Below are 18268 nucleotides of genomic sequence, written 5' to 3' on the forward strand. Positions count from 1 at the left end.
TACCGTTACCATTATCATCACCATTACTGTTACCATGACCGTTAACGTGACAAGTACAATTATTATCACCATTACCATCACCGTGACCATCATCGTTATAGTCACTGTGATCATGTCGATCATTGTTATCGTAACCGTCCCCGTCATTGTCACGGTCACCATTACTATAACCGTCACGGTCACAGTCATCATCATTGTCACCGAAATTGTCACAGTGACCATTAATATTACAGTCACCGCTACTGTCACCGCTACTATTACCGTTACCATTACCGTTATCGTTGCCATAACCGTTACCCTTATCGTCACCTTTACTATCCCCGTTACTCTCATCGCTACCGTTATCGTTACTATCACCTTTACTATCACCGTTACCGATACCGTTATTGTCACCTTCACCGTTACTGTTACTGTTACCTTTACCATTATCGTAACCATTATTGTCATCGTTACTGTCACCATCACCGTTACCATTACTATCACCGTTACCATTACCAATATCAGAAACGTTACTATTATTATAACCATTACTGTCATCTTTATAGTCACCGTCACAGTTACCGTTACTATTACAGTTACTGTTACCGTCACCTTTACCGTCACTATTATAGATATTGTTACAGTCATCGTCACCGTTATCATTACCGTTACCATTACCGTTACCATTACTGTTATCGTAATCGTTATTGTCATTTTTACCGTCATCATTATTGTATCCACTAGCATCATCGTTATCGTCACAATTATCGTCACTGTTACCATCATCGTTACTGTATGCATTACAATCACCGTCACCGTTACCGTTATAGTTACCATCACCTACACCATTACCGTCATCATTATTGTTACCGTTACCGTTGCTGTTACTGCTAGAGTTACATTTACGGTTACCGTCACCATTACCGTCGCCGTTATCGTTATCGTTACTTTTACCCTTATTGTCATCGTTACCATTACCGTCACTGTCATCGTTACCGAGATTGTCAACGTTACCATCACTATTACAATTAACATCACCGTTATCGTTACCGTTACCGTTATCGTTACCATCACCATTATTGTTACTGTTACGGTTACCGTCATAGTTACTCCTACCGTTAGTGTTACCGTCATCGTTTTCATCACCGTCACCTTTACTGTTACTCTTACTGTTATTGTCATCGTCACTGTTACCATCACCATTACCGTCACTATTATCGTAACCGTTACCGTTATCATAACCGCTACTGTCACTGTTACCATCCTCGTTACTGTCACCGTTACCGTTATTGTTACCGTTACCGTTACCGTCACCATTACTGTCACAGTTACTGTCATCGTTACCGATATTGTTACTATCACATTCACCGTTACTATTACAGTTACCATTATCGTAACCGTTACTATCACTGTTACCATCACCATTACCATCACCATTACCATCACTGTTAGCGTCATTGTTACCGATACTATTACTATCATCGTCACCATTATCGTTTCTAATATTGTTACCTTTATCGTAATCGTTACTATCATTGTTACAGTCACAGTTGCTGTCACCGTTACAGTGACCATCATCGTAATCATCACTGTCACTGTCACCGCCACCGTTATCGTCACCGTTACCATCATCATTTCCGTCATAGTCACTGTTACAGTCACCTTTACCGTCATTGTCATTGTCACCGTTACTGTTACCGTCACCATTACTGTCACAGTTATTGTCATCGTTACCGATACTATTACTTTCACCTTCACCATTATTGTTACAGTTACTGATAAAACAAAGGCTATGAATAATTAAGGAAAATACCCAAAAGGGGGGGTGAATTGGGTTTTTTAAAATCTTTTTCCACACAACAATATATGCACAAAATAAATAAAGGAAAGAGATAAAGGTAAAGGATTCAAACTCAGATTTATAGTGGTTCGGCACTCCCTTGCCTACGTCCACTCTCCTCAATCTCCTAACCGAGTGAGGGTTCCACTAGCTTGAAGCTACAATCAAGCTTTCAATCGTCTTACACTTGGATTCCGGCTCCAATGGGCTCTTACACAATCTCTTCAAGATTTGAACCACTTGAAGGCTTTCACACTCAGTTTACACAAGGATGAAACTCTCAACCTAGCTTAAGGAAGGCTCAAGTACAAGAGAAAGCTAGGATGAATTGCAAGAGTGCACTAAGAATATGCAATTGATGGTTTAATGCACTAAGAAAGAGGATGAGAGCTTTTTTGATCAAGAACAGGTAGGTAGGCTTTGAATGCAATTGTTCTCTTCTTCATAAATGAAGAGGAGCTCTCAATATATAGGTTTCTAAGCTCGGGAGACAAAAACAGCAGAAAGTAGCCTCGACCGGACGAGCAAAGGGTCGATCAGATCACTAGCCGTTGGAGCATTTAATGCATAGCAGGTTACCGTTGCCTCGACCGGACTTCGACCGGACATCGACCGGACCTCGACCGGACAAAGGGTGAGGCTCGACCGGGAAGAGGAAGCTACTGGGAGAGAGAGAAAGTTTTTGTGTTTCCCTCGACCGGACCTCGACCGGACAAGGGAAACCGGTCGACCGGTTCCCCAACCGGTTGAGCCGGTTCGCCATAGCCTCGACCGGATGAGCCTTTTGGCCCTGAAAACCTATCCTTTTTGATTTCTTTCTTTTCCAATACTTAGGCAAGGTCTTTAGGAGAGTTAATATGTCAATTTTGAGTCAATTTGCCTAAGGTATATTTGATAAAACTCGGGTTTTAAAGAAAATCAAGTTTTAAAGAATAAACCGAGTTTTCTAAGATGCATGAAAATGTATGAACATCCTAAGTGCACTCATGCTATCATCTTACATTCATTTCCTATGATCACAAGTCCTCCAAATGGTCTTTACCACGTATTCGTTTGGTCCTTGAGATTATACCTGAGATTCTTAACAATTTAAAGCAATTAGTCACTTAACCACGGTTTGTTATCATCAAAACCTGATTAGGAGAACCCTTGGGCTAACAGTTACCATTATCGTAACCATTACTATCAATGTTACCATCACCATCACCGTCACCGTTACCAATATTATTACTATCACCATCACCGTTATCGTTATCGTAACCGTTACTATCACTGTTACCGTCACAGTTGCCGTCATTGTTACTGTGATCGTCACTATAATCGACACCATCATCGTCACCCCACCGTTATCGTCACCGTTACCATCACTATTTTCGTCATCGTCATCGTTACTGTCATCGTCATTATTATCGTCACCGTTACCATTACTGTTACTGTTCGCGATAGTGTTACTATCACCATTACCATTACCGTGACCGTCATCGTAACTGTTACTGTCACTATGACTGTTATTGTTACTGTTACAGCTACTGTCATCACCACTACCATCACTGTTACCGTTATAGTAACCATTACCGTCAGCGTCACCGTCACCATCACCGTTATCGTCACCATTACCATCATTGTTACTGTTACCGTTATCGTTATTGTCACCGTTACCATCATTGTTACTATTATCGTTATTGTTATCTTCACCGTTACCATTACCGTTACTGTTATCATTGCCATTACTGTTACCGTTATCGTTACCATTACCGTTACCCTTTCTGTTATTGTTATAGTTACAATCTCCGTTACCATCATCGTTACCGCCACCATCACCGTCATTGTTACTGTTACCGCCACCATCACCGTCATTGTTACTGTTACCGCCATCATCACCGTCATTGTTACCGTTATCATTACTACCATCGTCATCTTTACTATAACCTTTACCGTAACCATCATCGTTATTGTCACCGTCACCGTTACTGTTGCCGTTTCCGTCACTGTTACTGTCACCATTATCTTTAACATTACCGTTACTATTATTGTCCCCATTACTGTTACTGTTACCAATACCATTACTGGTACAGCGTCATCGTCACTGTCACCATTACCGTCGCCGTTTCTGCCACTATTACCATCACCATTATCTTTAACATTACCATTATTGTTACCATGACCGTTACTGCTACCGTCACCATTACCTTAACTCTTACTGTTACTGTTACCTTCACTGTCACCATCACCGTCACCATTACTGTAACCGTTAATGTGACTGTCACCATTACTGTTACCGTCACTGTCATCATCATCGTTACCTTAACCGTTACCGTAATTGTTACTGTCACTGTTACCGCCTACGTCACCATTACCGTCGCTGTTTAATTCACCATTATCAGCACCGTTTCTGTCACTATTATTGTCATCGTTATAGTTACCGTCACTGTTATTGTGACCATTACTTTTACCGTTATCATCACCGTTACCGTTACTTTTACCATCATCATCACCATTACCGTTAACGTTATCGTTATTGATACACTCACCGTTACCATTACTGTCACTGTCACCGTCCTCATCCTCGTTACCATTACCATTACTGTCACCGTCATCGTTACCATTTCCGTTACCGTTATCGTCACCATTACCGTCACTATGGTCATCATCGTTACTGTCACTGTGACCATATTCGTCATCATTACCGTTACCGTAACCGTCATGGTCACGATCACCGTTAGTGTAACCGTCACAGTCACGATCACCATCATTGTCACCGTGACCATCAATTTTATAGTCACTGCTACCATCATTGTTACTGTTACCATTACCGTTACCGTTACCATTGTTGTAATCGTTGCCGTTATTATCACCGATACTATCACCGTTACCGTCCCCGTTACTCTCACTGTTATCATCATCGTTACTATCACCATTACCGATGCTGTTACTGTCACCTTCATTGTTACCGTTACCGTTATCGTTACCTTTACCATTATCGTAACCGTTACTGTCATCGTTACCGTTACTATCATCGTTATCGTTACCGTCACCATTACCGTCACCGTTACCATCACCGTTACCGTTACTGTCATTGTAATATCTAGCACCAACGAATTAAATAGGCAATAATGATTATCTTAGTACTTAACTTTAAACGTGCTTAATTAGATGTTAAAACTAGTTTAGTGTTAATCCTTTTTAATTATGAATTAAACTTTGATTAAGGTAATGTGGGATTAGTTAATGACTTAAGCATGTTTATTAAGTTCTTAGGGGTTGATTATAGTTATGAAAACCTAAAAGACTTGTAACACCTAGTACTAATGAATTAAATAGGCAATAATGATTATCTTAGTACTTAACTTTAAGCATGCTTAATTAGATGTTTAAACTAGTTTAGTGCTAATCTTGTTTAATTATGAATTAAACTTTGATTAAGGTTAAGTGGGATTAGTTAATGACTTAAGCATGCTTATTAGGTTCTTAGGGGATGATTAGGGTTATGAAAACCTAAAGGACTAATGAGCAATTATGGGTTTTATTTTTGATAACTTGAAGAACTAAAGTGTAAAATATGGAAATTAGAGTTAGTGGAATGCCACCTCCTACTTGGGTGGATTGGTGGCAGCCATGTGGGCTGCCACCTCATGCTTGGCTGCATGGAGACTCCTTTATAAGGGGGCTGCAACTCGTTTTCCACCATTTCACCTACAACAACTTGGGTTAAAGAGAGAATCTAGAGAGAGAAAGTGTAGATTTGAGGTAAGCAAGTTGTTTAATTTTGTAATTTTCGTTTATTTTGGTTCCTAATGGTATGCTAAAAAGAATTAACGGTAAAATTTGTGTAAAAGTTTAGTTTAATTAGCTATAAACATGTTTTAGTTAAAAATCACAATTAATTAAGGATTAAAGTATTTTATTAATGGTAAGATAAGCATAAATCTTTGTTTAATTTGGTTTGATTGAAAAATAGATTAGTAAACATGTGATTAATTAGGTTATTTGGACACTTGGGATTTGTTAATGGGTTAGGCTTTAAGAAAATCAAAACAGTTAGTGTTTGGTAATTAATTAGGGAAATTAATATGCATTGTAAATATTGTTTAATTCAATTCAAATTTGATTTGAAAACCTAAAGGTATATAGATTAGAGAATATGAGAATTAAAAATTAGCAACAGTAAATTATATAAATTTTCATGGTTAGAAACCTAAATTATGTTGTTTCATTTCAGTTTCTTGTAATAGGCAAAGATTGCCTACGTAGAAAAAACACAAAAAGGAAACTGGTGTAAGGTAGGGAATTTTATGCTATTCTATGGTGTATCTGATTTCTTTCCTTGAATCATTTGTTGGAATTTCATGTTATTTCTATGATTTCATAAAATGTTTTCATGTGTCATTGCATCTCGGTTTATTGCATTGAAATGTTACCATGATATTGGAATGTATATTGGTATGAAGATTCATGGTTCTGTGTTGTTGAAATGGTTCACAGTGTGGTTGCATTGTAAGAAGGATATGGAATTATCACAGATGATATTAAGAGAATTGATTGGTGGGAAGTTTTTATGTGATGCTACAGGCATTATCCTTTGATATATTGTTTATGTGGGACTGTGGGTCCTTGGGTGAAAGTCCCTAAAGCCCTTGAGGAAGACACTCCGATGTGGGTGTATGGGGTTGGTCCTGCCCCTAGGTTTTAGTCCCTAAAGACACGGGGTTGGTCCTGCCCTTGGGTATGAGTCCCAAAAGACACGGGGTATGACTTGCCCTTGGGTGATGTCCCAGAATAGTCATTCTTATATTGATCGTGTATCTTGTGGAGCATTGATATCTGATGTCTAGATTGTTGGGGGTCAGCAGTTTATCAATTGTGAAAGGATGGATGGGGAAAAGCAAGGATGAAACCAACAAACACATGCATACATGTTTGACATGATTACACATTTGTCAACGTTTATAAAATATTTATCATGCATGATATTAAACGTTTAATTCAAGGTTTTTAAGGGTATGCTTAGGATGGTTATAAACTTTCCTACTGAGTTGTGAACTCACCCTATTCCTTCCACCTTTAGATGCAAGTCAGAAGACCTATGCACGAAATAATGCTTGAGTATGCTTTACTGTGATTGGATGTTGTTTGCTCGCATTGAAAGTCTTTTGAGGCCTTGCCTTTTGTATCAAAGACTGAATCTTTTTGTAGGAATGATGTAATATATATATTTGCCAGGTACACTTGTAGTATGGGCTACCCAGTGAACAATGGGGTTTTGGTATATGTAAATTAATGTAGTACAAGTTTCTTTTAAGAAACAAACCATATATTGTTAACTACAAGTTACAAAGTTTAATATAGGATGTACTCCTTATAACAGGTTTTGCATATCCTCTTTTGCACAAAATCAAGCAGGAACTCAACATTTAAATTTTTGAGAGCACTTATACTGTATTTGAGTATCAATTGTTTAGTCTGAAGAATAACAAAAACTGGGGTATGACAAGACTAATGGGCAATTATGGGTTTAATTTTTGATATCTTGAAGGACTATAATGTAAAATTGGGAAGTTGGAGTTAGTGACAGCCAAGTGGCCTGCCACCTCCTACTTGGGTGGGTTGGTGGTAGCCATGTGGCCTGCCATCTCCTACTTGGTTGCATGGAGAGCCCTATATAAGGGCTTGCATCTGTTTTTGCACCATTTTACCTGCAGTAGCTTGGGTTAGAGAGAGGATCTAGAGAGAGAAAGTGTAGATTTGAGGTAAGCAAGTTGTTTAATTTAGTAATTTCAGTTTATTTTGGTTCCTAATGGTATACTGAAACAAATTAAAGGTAAAATTTGTGTAAAAGTTGAGTGTAATTAGTTATAAACATGTTTTAGTTAAAAATCACAATTAATTAAGGATTAAAGTATTTTAGCTTAAATATTTTATTAATGGTAAGATCAACATAAATCTTTGTTTAATTTGGTTTAATTAAAAAATAGATTAGTAAACATGTGATTAATTAAGTTATTTGGACACTTGGGATTTGTTAATAGGTTAGGCTTTAAGAAAATCAAAGTTGGTAGTTAATTAGGGAATATTAATATGCATTGTAAATATTGTTTAATTCAATTCAAATTTGATTTGAAAACCTGTAGGCATGTAGATTAGAGAATATTAGAATTAAAAATTAGCAACAGTAAATTGTATAAATTTTCATTGTTAGGAAGTCTAAATTATGTGTTTCATTTCAGTTCCTTGTAATAGGTAAAGATCGCCTACATAGAAGAATCACAGAGGGAAAGTCCGTGTAAGGTAGGGAATTTTATGCTATCCCATAGTGTATCTGATTTCTTTCCTTGAAACATTTATTGGAAATTTCATGTCATTTCTATGATTTCATTAAACATTTTAATGTGTCATTGCATCTCGGTTTATTGTGTTGAAATGTTACATTGAGATTGGAACGCATATTGGTATGAAGATTCATGGTTTTGTGTTGTGGAAATGGTTAATGGTGTGGTTGCATGGCAAGAAGGATATGGAATAATCACAGATGATATTTAGAGAATTGATTGGTGGGAAGTGTTTATGTGATGCTACATGCATTATCTTTTGATATATTGTTTATGTAGGACCGTGGGTCCTTGGGCGAAAGTTCCTAAAGCCCTTGAGGAAGACACTCCGATGTGGGTGTATGGGATTGGTCCTGCCCCTGGTTTTTAGTCCCTAAAGACATAGGGTTGGTCCTGCCCTCAGGTATGAGTCCCAAAAGACACAGGGTATGGCTTGCCCTTGGGTGATGTCCTAGAATAGTCATTATTTATATTGACCGTGTATCTTGTGGAGCATTAATATCTGATATATAGATTGGTGGGGGTGAACAGTTTATCAGTTGTGAAAGGATGGATGAGGAAAAGCAAAGATGAAACCAGCAAACACATGCATACATGTTTGACATGATTGCATATTTGTTAATGGCTATAAAATGTTTATCATGCATGCTATTACATGTTTAATTCAAAGTTTTTAAGGGTTTGCTTAGGATGGTTATAAACTTTCCTATTGAGTTGTGAACTCACCCTATTCCTTCCACCTTTAGATACAAGTCAGAAAACCTATGCAAGAAATAATGCTTGAGCATTTCTTTATTGTGATTGGGTGTTGTTTCCTCGTTACCATCACCGTTACCGTTACCGTCATCGTTAGTGTAACCGTTACCGTGACGCTTAGCGTTACTGTTACCGTCACCATTTATTGTTAAAATTTCTATTACCGTTACCCTCACTGCTACCGTCACCATTTTCGTCACTATTACAATCAGCATTACTGTTAATTTCACCGTCATTGTCATCGTTACCATTACCGTTACTGTCACTGTCATCGTTACCATCACCATAATCGTTACTGTGACAATTACCGTTACCGTCACTATAACTGTTATACTTACCATCACCGTTACCATTATCGTCACCATTACAGTCACCATGACTGTCACCGTTAAAGTCACCATAACCGTTACCGTAACTGTAACCGTTTCTATCACCGTTATCGTGACTATTACCATTACTGTTACCATCACCATTACTGTCACTGTTACCGTTATGGTTACCGTCACCGTTACCGTTACCTTTACCATTACCGTTACCGTTGCCGTCACCATTATCGTTACCTTTACCATTATTGTTACCATTACCATTACCGTTACCGTTTCCGTTATCATTACCGTTACCATTACTGTTGCAATTACCGTTACCATTACCTTTACTGTTACTATGACTGTTACCGTTACTTTTTTCGTTATTATTCTCGTTACCATTATCGTTATCGTCACTGTTACCATTACCGTTACTGTTACTGTGACCGTTACTGTTATGGTTATCGTTACCGTTACTGTTATGGTTATCGTTACCGTTACCTTACTATTAGCGTCACTGTTACCATTACCTTTACCATTACCATTACTGTTACGATTACCGTCACCATTACAATTACTTTTACCATTACCGCTACTGTTTTCGTTATCGTTACTGTTAACATTATTGTTACAGTTACTATTACCGTTACCATTATTGTTTCTATTATCGTTATCGTTACTATTACCGTTATCATCACCATAACCATTACCGTTAACGTGACCGTGACCGTGACCATTACCGTCACCATAACCGTAACCGTCACTGTTACCATTACCGTTATAGTCACCGTCACCGTTACCGTTACCGTTATAGTCACCGTTACCATTACTGTTACCGTTATAGTCACCGTTACCATTACTGTTATTGTTATCGTTACCATCACCGTTACCACCACCGTCACCATTACCGTCACCGTTTCAGTTACCTTTATCGTTACTGTTACAGTTACCATCACTGTTACCATGACCGTTACTATTACCGTTACCGTTACTATTACCGTCACCGTTACCGTTATCGTTACTGATACACTTACCGTTACCATTACCATCACTATTACCATTAACGTCATTGTCCCCATTGGCATTACTATTACTGTCACCGTCACCATTACCATTATCGTCACCATAACTGTTACCGTGACCATTACCATGACAAGTATAGTTATCGTCACCATTACTGTCACCGTGACCATCACTGTTACCATCACTATGACCATCTCCGTCATCGTTAGCATAATCGTCACGGTCACGGTCACCTTTACTGTAACCATCATGGTCATAGTCACAGTCATTGTCACGGTGATAATCAATGTTACAATCACCGCTAGTGTCACCGTTACTGTTACCATTACCATTACCGTTTCCATAACCGTTATCATTATCGTCACAGTTATTGTCCCTGTTACTCTCACCGCTATCGTTATTGTTACCATCACCGTTACCGATATTGTTACTATCACCTTCACCTTCACCGTTATCGTTACCGTTACTGTTACCCTTACCATTATCGTAACCGTTACTATCATCGTTATTGTCACCATCATCATTACCGTCACCGTTACCATTACTGTTACTGTTACCGTAACCGTTACCGTTATTGTAACCATTACTGTCATCGTTACTGTCACCGTCACTGTTATCGTCACCGTTAGAGTTACCATTACCGTTACAGTTACCGTTACCGTCACTATAACCGTTACAGTTATCATCACCGTTACTATTATCGTCACCGTTATAGTCACCATGATTGTCATCATTATAGTCACCATGACTGTCACCGTTAAAGTCACCATAACCGTTACTATAACCGTTTCTGTCACCGTTATCGTGACTAATACCGTTACTGTTATTGTCATCATTACTGTGACTATTACCATTACCGTTATGGTTATCATCATCGTTACCATTACAGTTACTGTTACCGTCACCATTATTGTTACCTTTACCATTACCATTGCCGTTACCGTTACCGTTTCCGTTATCGTTACGGTTACCATTACCATTACTGTTACTATTATCGTTACCGTTACTTTTTCCGTTATCGTTATCGTTACCGTTACTGTGACTGTGACCGTTACCGTTATGGTTACCGTTACTATTACCTTTACCATTACCGTTAGTGTTACCGTCACCGTTACTGTTACCTTTACCATTATCGTTACAATTACCATTACCTTTACAGTTACTATCACCATTACCGTTACCTTTACCATTACCATTACCCTTACCATTATCGCTACCATTTTAGTTATCATTACCGTTACCATTACCGTTACTATTACTATTACCGTTACCGTTATTGTTCCATTATCGTTACTGTTACTATTACCATTATCGTCACCGTAACCATTATCGTTATCGTGACCGTGACCATTACCGTCACCATAACCGTAATCGTCACTGTTACCATTACAATTATAGTCACCATCACTGTTACCGTTATAGTCACCATTACTGTTACCATTATTTTTATCATTACCATCACGTTACCATTTGTGTGATCGTTACCATTACCGTCACCATTACCATTACTATTACCATCACCGTTAGCGTCACCGTTATCGTCATTACCATTACCGTCACCGTTTTCGTCGACCTTACCTTTACCGTCAACGTCATCGTCATCCTTACCGTTATTGTTACAATCATCATCACCTTTATTGTTACCGTTACTATCTCCGTAACCATCACTGTCACTGTCATCGTTATCGTCACCATCATCATCACCGTCACCATTACCGTCACTGTTACCATCACCATTACCATCACCTTTACTATGACCATGATCGTTACCGTCACCATTATCATAACCGTCATCGTTGCCATCACCGTGATAGTCACCGTTATCGCCGTTGTCACCTTCATAATCACCGTTACCGCTATCATCACTGTCACCATCACTGTTACCATCACCGTTAACTTGACCATTACCGTTACTATCACTGTTATCGTCACTGTTACCGTAACCTTTGCCGTGACCGTTATCGTCACCATTACTATAACCGTCATCATTACCGTTACCACTACCGTTATAGTTAGAGTGACCGTGACCGTGACCATTACCGTTATCGTGACCGTTATTGTCATGATTACCATCACTGTTATCGTCATCGTTATCGTCACCATTACCGTTACCATTACCAATACTATTACATTCGACCGTTACCATCACAGTTGCCGTTACTATCACTGTAACTCTTACCATTACAGTTACCATTACCGTCAGCATTTCCATTACCGTCATTGTTGTTGTCCATGATACCGTTACCATTACCATTACGGTCACTATCACAGTTACTGTTATTGTTACCGTTACTATCACTATAACTGTTATCGTAACGGTTACTGTCACTGTTACTGTAAACGTCATCGTTACCGTTACTATTTTCATCGTTATTTTTATCGTCATCGTTACAATTACCGTTATCGTAACCGTTACCATTACAATTACCGTCACTGTTACTGTGACCATTATTGTGATCGTGACCGTTACCATCACCATTACCGTAACCATCACTATTACCATTATCGTCATCGTTACCGTGACCGTTTCCGTCACTGTTATTGTTAGCGTTACCGTTACCATTATCGTAATCGTTACCGTTACTGTTACTGTTACCGTTACCGTGATCGTTACCGTTACCATCTCCATTATCATCAGCATTACCGTCACCGTTATCGATACTGTTACCATCACTGTCACCGTAATAGTTAGCATTACCATCACAGTCACCGTTACCGTTACCGTGACTGTGACTGTTACCGTTACCGTCATCATGACAATTATCGTCACCCTTACTGTTATCGTCAACATCACTGTTACCGTCACCGTCACTGTTATTGTTACCATTATCATTACAGTTACCGTAATCGTGACCATTATTGTCACCATTACTGTTACCGTTACCGTTACCGTTATTGTTTTCGTCACCATTATAGTCACCAATACTATTACCGTCACCGTTACCATTACTATCACCGTTACCGTCACTATTACAGTCAGCGTCACTGTTATCGTTACCGTTACCCTTATCGTCACCGTTACCATTATTGTTATCGTTACCGTCACCATTATCAATACCATCACCGTTATCGTTATCATTATCGTTACCGTTCGCGATACCGTTATGTGACCATTACTGTTACCATTATCGTCACTATTACTGTTACTCTAATTGTTACCGTTACCGTTATCGTGATCGTTACCGTAATCGTTACCATCACCGTTACCGTCGTCATGACCCTGACCGTTACCATCACTGTTACTGTCATCGTATTGTCACCGTCACCGTGACCATCATAGTTATCGCCACCCTCACCATCACCGTGACCGTCATCGTTACCGTGACTATTACCGTAACCATTACTGTTACTATTATAGTCACCATTACCGTCATCGTTACTATTACCATCATCGTTACCGTTATTCTCACCGTAACCAATACCGTCACCATCAATGTGACTGTTATTGTGACCGTGACCATTACCATCACATTACCGTGACCGTGACTGTTACCATTACCATTACTCTCATCATTACTATGACTGTTATTGATATAGTGACTGTTACCATTACCGTTACTCTCATCATTACTATGATTGTTACCGATACAGTGATCGTTACCATCACTGTTACCATTACCATTACAATTATCGTCACCGTCATCGTCACAGTCACCGTTATTGTTACCGTTACCGTGACCATCACAGTAATCGCCATTACTATCACAGTCACTGTCGCTGTTACCGTCACCGTCATCATTACCATTATTGTTACCGTCTTCGATACTAATATCGTCACCGTTACCATGACCGTTACCGTCATCGTCACCGTTACTCTCATCATTACTATGACTGTTACCAATAGAGTGACCGTTACTGACACCATTATTGTGACAGTCACTGTTACAGTTATTGTTACAGTCATCGTCACCGTCAGCATTAGTGTTATCGTTACCATTATCATGAACATCACCCTAATCGCCATTACTGTCACTGTCACCGTTACCATCACCGTCACCGTCACCGTTATCGTCAACGTGATCGTCACCTGTACCGTTACCAATAGCATCACCATTACCATTGTAGTAACCGCCATTGTTATCGTTACCGTTATCATCATCGTTACCATTACCATTACCGTCACCGTTACGATTACCATCACCATTACTATAATCAATCATTATCATCACCATTACTATTACAGTTATCGTGACCGTCCCCGTTGCTGTTACCATCACCGTTACCGTTATTGTCACCGTTACAATCATCAATATAGTTACCGTCATCGTTACCATCACCGTTACCGTCACTATGACCATCACCGTTACCGTCACTATGACCATCACCGTTACCGTTACCATCACCGTGACCATCACCGTTACCGTTACCATCACCATCAACGTCACCGTTACCATCACCATTATCATTACCCACACCGTTATCATTATAGTTACCATTACCATTACTGTTACCGTCTTTGATACTATTATCGTCATCGTTACCGTGACCGTTATCGTCACCATCACCGTAATTGTTACCATAACCATTACTGTCTCTGTCACCGTTACCATTACCATCACTGTTATCATCACCGTTACCATTACTCTCATCATTACTATGACTGTTACCGATACAGTGACCATTACCGTGACTGTCACAATCATCGTTACCGTTATAGTCATTGTCACCATCACCGTTATTGTTATCGTTACCGTTACCTAGACCATCACTGTAATTGCCATTACTATCACGTTCACCGTTATCGTCACCGTCGCAGTTACCGTCACCGTGACCGTTATCATCACCGTGACCGTTACCATTACCGTCACCATTACCATTGCAGTAACGTTCATTATTACCATTACTGTCATCGTTATAGTTATTGTAATCGTGAACGTTATCGTCACCATTACCATTACCATTACCGTGACTGTCCCTGTTACCGTTACTATCACCGTTACCATAACCGTTACCGTTACCGTCACCGTTGCCGTTACTGTCATTGTGATCGTCACCGTTACCATCACCGTCACCATTACCATCATCGTAACAGTCACCATCATAGTCCCCATTACCGTTACTGTTAGTGTTACCGTTATTATCATGTTACCATCACTATTACTGTCAATGTCACCGTTACCATTACCGTCACCCTTATTGTTATATTTACCGTTACCATTACTGTACTGTCTTTGATACTATTATCGTCACCGTTACCATGACAGTTACCATTATCGTTACCATTTCCATTACCATTAAAGTTACAGTCACTGTTATTGTTACCGTTATCGTTACCATTACCGTCACCGTTACCGTTACTGTCACTGTCACCGTTACCGTTATCGTCACTATTACCGTCAACGTCACCGTTATCATTACTGTCACCATTACCCTTACCATCATCGTTACCATTACCGTTAGTGTCAACGTTATCAATACCGTCACCGTTATTGTGATCGTTATCGTTACCATTCGCGATACCATTATCTTCACCGTTATCTTGATCGTTAATGTCACCATCACCGTAATTGTTACTATAACAGTTACCGTCACCTCACTGTTACCATTACCGTCACCTTTATAGTCACCGTTACCGTCTATGTTACCATCACCGTTTCCATTACTTTAACCATTACCGTTACCATTATCGTGACCGTTACCTTAATCGTTACCATCACCGTTACCATTACCGTCACTATTACCATCATCGTTACGTTGGTCGTGACTATTATCGTAACCATCATCTTTACCGTCACTATCACCGTGACTGTCACAGTTATTGCCACCCTCACCATCACCGTCATCGTTTCAATCACTGTGATTGTGATCGTTATCGTAACTATTACCTTTACCATTACTGTTACTTTTATGGTCATAGTTATTGTAATCATTACTTTTACCATCATTGTTACTATTACTGTCGCCGTAACCAATATCGTCACCATTAATCTGATCGTTTCTATGACCGTGACCATTATTGTTACCTCCACCGTTACCGTCACTGATACCGTTTCCATTACTCTCATCATTCTATGACTATTATGGATACAGTGATCTTTACCGTCACCGTTATTGTTACCGTTATCGTTATCGTGACCATCACCGTAATCGTCATTACTCTCACTGTCACCATTACCGTCATTATTACCGTTACCATCACTATCGTCGTTATCGTTACCATTACCTTCATTGTTACCATCGAAGTAGCCGTTACTTTTACCGTTATCTTAATCATTACCATTATCGTTACAATTACCATTTCCGTTACCATTATCGTTACCATCCCCGTTACCATCCCCATTACCATCACCGTTACCGTTATCGTTACCATCACCATTACCATTACAGTCACTGTGACTATCATCGTTACCGTTACCATTACCATCACCATCACCGTCACCATTGCCGTTACCATTACTATCACCATTATCATCACTATTACCGTTACTATCACCATTACCATCACTATTACTGTCAACGTCACTGTTACCATTACCGTCACAGTTATCATTACTGTTACCATCTTTGATACTGTTATTGTCACCGTTATAGTGACAGTTACCGTCACCATCACCGTAATTGTTACGATAACCATTACTGTCACTGTCACCATTACCGTTACTATCACAGTTACCGTTATTGTCACTGTTATTGTCACCGTTAGCATTATCGTTACCCTTATCGTTTTCGATATTTGTTACCGTCATCGTTACTGTAACCGTTATCGTTATTGTGACCATCACCATTACCGTCACCAGAACTGTTACCATGGCCATTACCGTCACCGTCACCGTTACCATCACCATTTCCGTCACTGTGACCATCATCGTTTTCGTGGTTGTTATTATTAACATTATTGTTACAGTTACCGTCATAAAACCGTAATCGTTACTGTTATCATCATTGTTATCGTTACCGTTACCGTCACTGTAACCAATACCGTCACCGTTATTGTCACCATCACTGTGACCGTTATTATGACGGTGACCGTTATCGTCACATTACCATCATTGGCACCATTACCGTCACTGTTACCATTATCGTTACCATCACCGTAATAGTCACAGTCACTATCACCATTACCGTTACCTTTATTGTCACCGGCACCATTACTGGCAGTGCTACCCTTACTGTTATAGTCATAGTCACCGTCACCGTCATCGTTACTGTTACCTGTATTGTCACCATAACTGTTACCGTCACCATTACCGTCACCCTTATTGTCACTGTCATCATTTTCATCACCGTTATCATCACCGTTTCCATCATCGTTACCATCACCATTAATGTCACCGTTACTGTTACTGTCACCATTACCGTTACCGTTATCATAACCGTTAACGTCACTATGACCATCACAAGTATCGTTACAGACACACCATCACCGTTATCGTCACCGTCACCATAACAGTTACCAAGACCGTTATCAACATAGTTACCGTTACCCTCACTATAACCATTATCGTTACTGTTACCGTCATAGTGACCGTCACTCTGATTGTCACCATCACTGTTACCATCACCGTGATCGTGACCGTTACCATCACTGTTATCGACATTGTTACCGTCATCGTTAACGTAACCGTTACTGTCATCGTCACTATTACCGTCACCGTGACTATGATTGTTACCACCACCGTCATCATCACCGTTACCGTTATTTTTAGTGTCATCATCACTGTAACCATTACTGTCACCATAACTTTGACTGTGACCGTTACCGTCACCGTCACCGTCACCATTACTATCACTGTGACTGTGACCGTTACCGCCACTGTCATCGTTACCGTCATTGTTACCATGACTGTTATCGCCATAGTGATTGTGACCATTACCACCATTGTCACCATCACCATTAACGTTATCTTTAGTGTCATCGTCACCGTAACCTTTACCATCATCATAACCGTGACCGTGACCGTGACCGTTACCGTCACCATCACCGTCACCGTTACCGTCACTATCACTATTACCGTCTCTGTTTTCGTCACTGTTACCGTCATCGTCACCGTCACCGTCACCGTTATCATCATCGTTGTTATTACCACTATCGTTACAAT

The 18268-nt window shown here is 39.6% G+C and overlaps 5 protein-coding genes across 5 annotated transcripts; 1 reads left to right on the forward strand and 4 right to left on the reverse strand.

Annotated features, from left to right (window-relative positions):
* Positions 1-4185: 4185 nt before the first annotated feature.
* On the reverse strand, positions 4186-9979 carry LOC132253107 (uncharacterized). Its single transcript, XM_059734501.1, has 6 exons — positions 9828-9979; positions 9480-9682; positions 9236-9346; positions 8872-9100; positions 4453-4829; positions 4186-4295 (listed from the first exon to the last, which is right to left on the reverse strand). The coding sequence occupies exons 1-6, from the start codon at positions 9977-9979 to the stop codon at positions 4186-4188; spliced, it is 1182 nt and encodes a 393-aa protein (XP_059590484.1).
* A 145-nt stretch (positions 9980-10124) lies between these two features.
* On the reverse strand, positions 10125-13603 carry LOC132253108 (uncharacterized). The gene is made up of 6 exons (XM_059734502.1): positions 13490-13603; positions 13288-13377; positions 12832-13234; positions 11784-12764; positions 11536-11606; positions 10125-11429 (listed from the first exon to the last, which is right to left on the reverse strand). Exons 1-6 carry the CDS (start codon positions 13601-13603, stop codon positions 10125-10127), a joined length of 2964 nt encoding a protein of 987 aa, XP_059590485.1.
* Positions 13604-13747: 144 nt separating this feature from the next.
* On the forward strand, positions 13748-14930 carry LOC132253109 (uncharacterized). The gene is made up of 2 exons (XM_059734503.1): positions 13748-14258; positions 14845-14930. The coding sequence occupies exons 1-2, from the start codon at positions 13748-13750 to the stop codon at positions 14928-14930; spliced, it is 597 nt and encodes a 198-aa protein (XP_059590486.1).
* LOC132253110 (uncharacterized) lies at positions 14927-16012 on the reverse strand. Its single transcript, XM_059734504.1, has 3 exons — positions 15815-16012; positions 15546-15761; positions 14927-15406 (listed from the first exon to the last, which is right to left on the reverse strand). The coding sequence occupies exons 1-3, from the start codon at positions 16010-16012 to the stop codon at positions 14927-14929; spliced, it is 894 nt and encodes a 297-aa protein (XP_059590487.1).
* Positions 16013-16233: 221 nt separating this feature from the next.
* Positions 16234-17032, reverse strand: LOC132253111 (uncharacterized). Its single transcript, XM_059734505.1, has 2 exons — positions 16669-17032; positions 16234-16331 (listed from the first exon to the last, which is right to left on the reverse strand). The coding sequence occupies exons 1-2, from the start codon at positions 17030-17032 to the stop codon at positions 16234-16236; spliced, it is 462 nt and encodes a 153-aa protein (XP_059590488.1).
* Between the last annotated feature and the right edge of the window lie 1236 nt (positions 17033-18268).

The sequence above is a fragment of the Vitis vinifera genome, chromosome 18 (genome assembly GCF_030704535.1).
Source record: "Vitis vinifera cultivar Pinot Noir 40024 chromosome 18, ASM3070453v1".
NCBI lineage: Eukaryota > Viridiplantae > Streptophyta > Magnoliopsida > Vitales > Vitaceae > Vitis > Vitis vinifera.

Coding starts and splice junctions, on each gene's coding strand:
- LOC132253108 (XM_059734502.1), bottom strand. CDS start 13,603: ATGACGGTAATGGTGACTATAATAGTAACAGTAATGGTTACGGTAATA. Junction 12,765..12,831: donor TGGTAACGGTAACGATCACG/GTAACGGTAACA, acceptor TAACAATAACAG/TGACGGAAACGGTCACGGTA. Junction 11,430..11,535: donor TGGTTACGGTGACGATAATG/GTAATAGTAACA, acceptor GATAATGGTAAG/GGTAATGGTAATGGTAAAGG.
- LOC132253107 (XM_059734501.1), bottom strand. CDS start 9,979: ATGGTAACAGTGACGGTTACGGTTATGGTGACGGTAATGGTCACGGTC. Junction 9,101..9,235: donor AATGGTAACGGTGATGGTAA/GTATAACAGTTA, acceptor TGATTGTAATAG/TGACGAAAATGGTGACGGTA. Junction 4,296..4,452: donor CGATGATGACCATAGTGACG/GTAATGGTGACG, acceptor TGATGGTAAAAG/TAACGGTAACGGTGATGATA.
- LOC132253110 (XM_059734504.1), bottom strand. CDS start 16,012: ATGACGGTGATGGTGAGGGTGGCAATAACTGTGACAGTCACGGTGATA. Junction 15,762..15,814: donor AAGTAATGGAAACGGTGATG/GTAACATAGACG, acceptor GGTAACAGTGAG/GTGACGGTAACTGTTATAGT. Junction 15,407..15,545: donor CGGTAATAGTGACGATAACG/GTAACGGTGACA, acceptor TGACGATAATAG/TATCAAAGACAGTACAGTAA.
- LOC132253111 (XM_059734505.1), bottom strand. CDS start 17,032: ATGGTCACAGTGACGGAAATGGTGATGGTAACGGTGACGGTGACGGTA. Junction 16,332..16,668: donor CGTTGACAGTAATAGTGATG/GTAATGGTGATA, acceptor TAATGGTGACAG/TGAGAGTAATGACGATTACG.
- LOC132253109 (XM_059734503.1), top strand. CDS start 13,748: ATGACTGTTATTGATATAGTGACTGTTACCATTACCGTTACTCTCATC. Junction 14,259..14,844: donor CGTCAACGTGATCGTCACCT/GTACCGTTACCA, acceptor TTACCGATACAG/TGACCATTACCGTGACTGTC.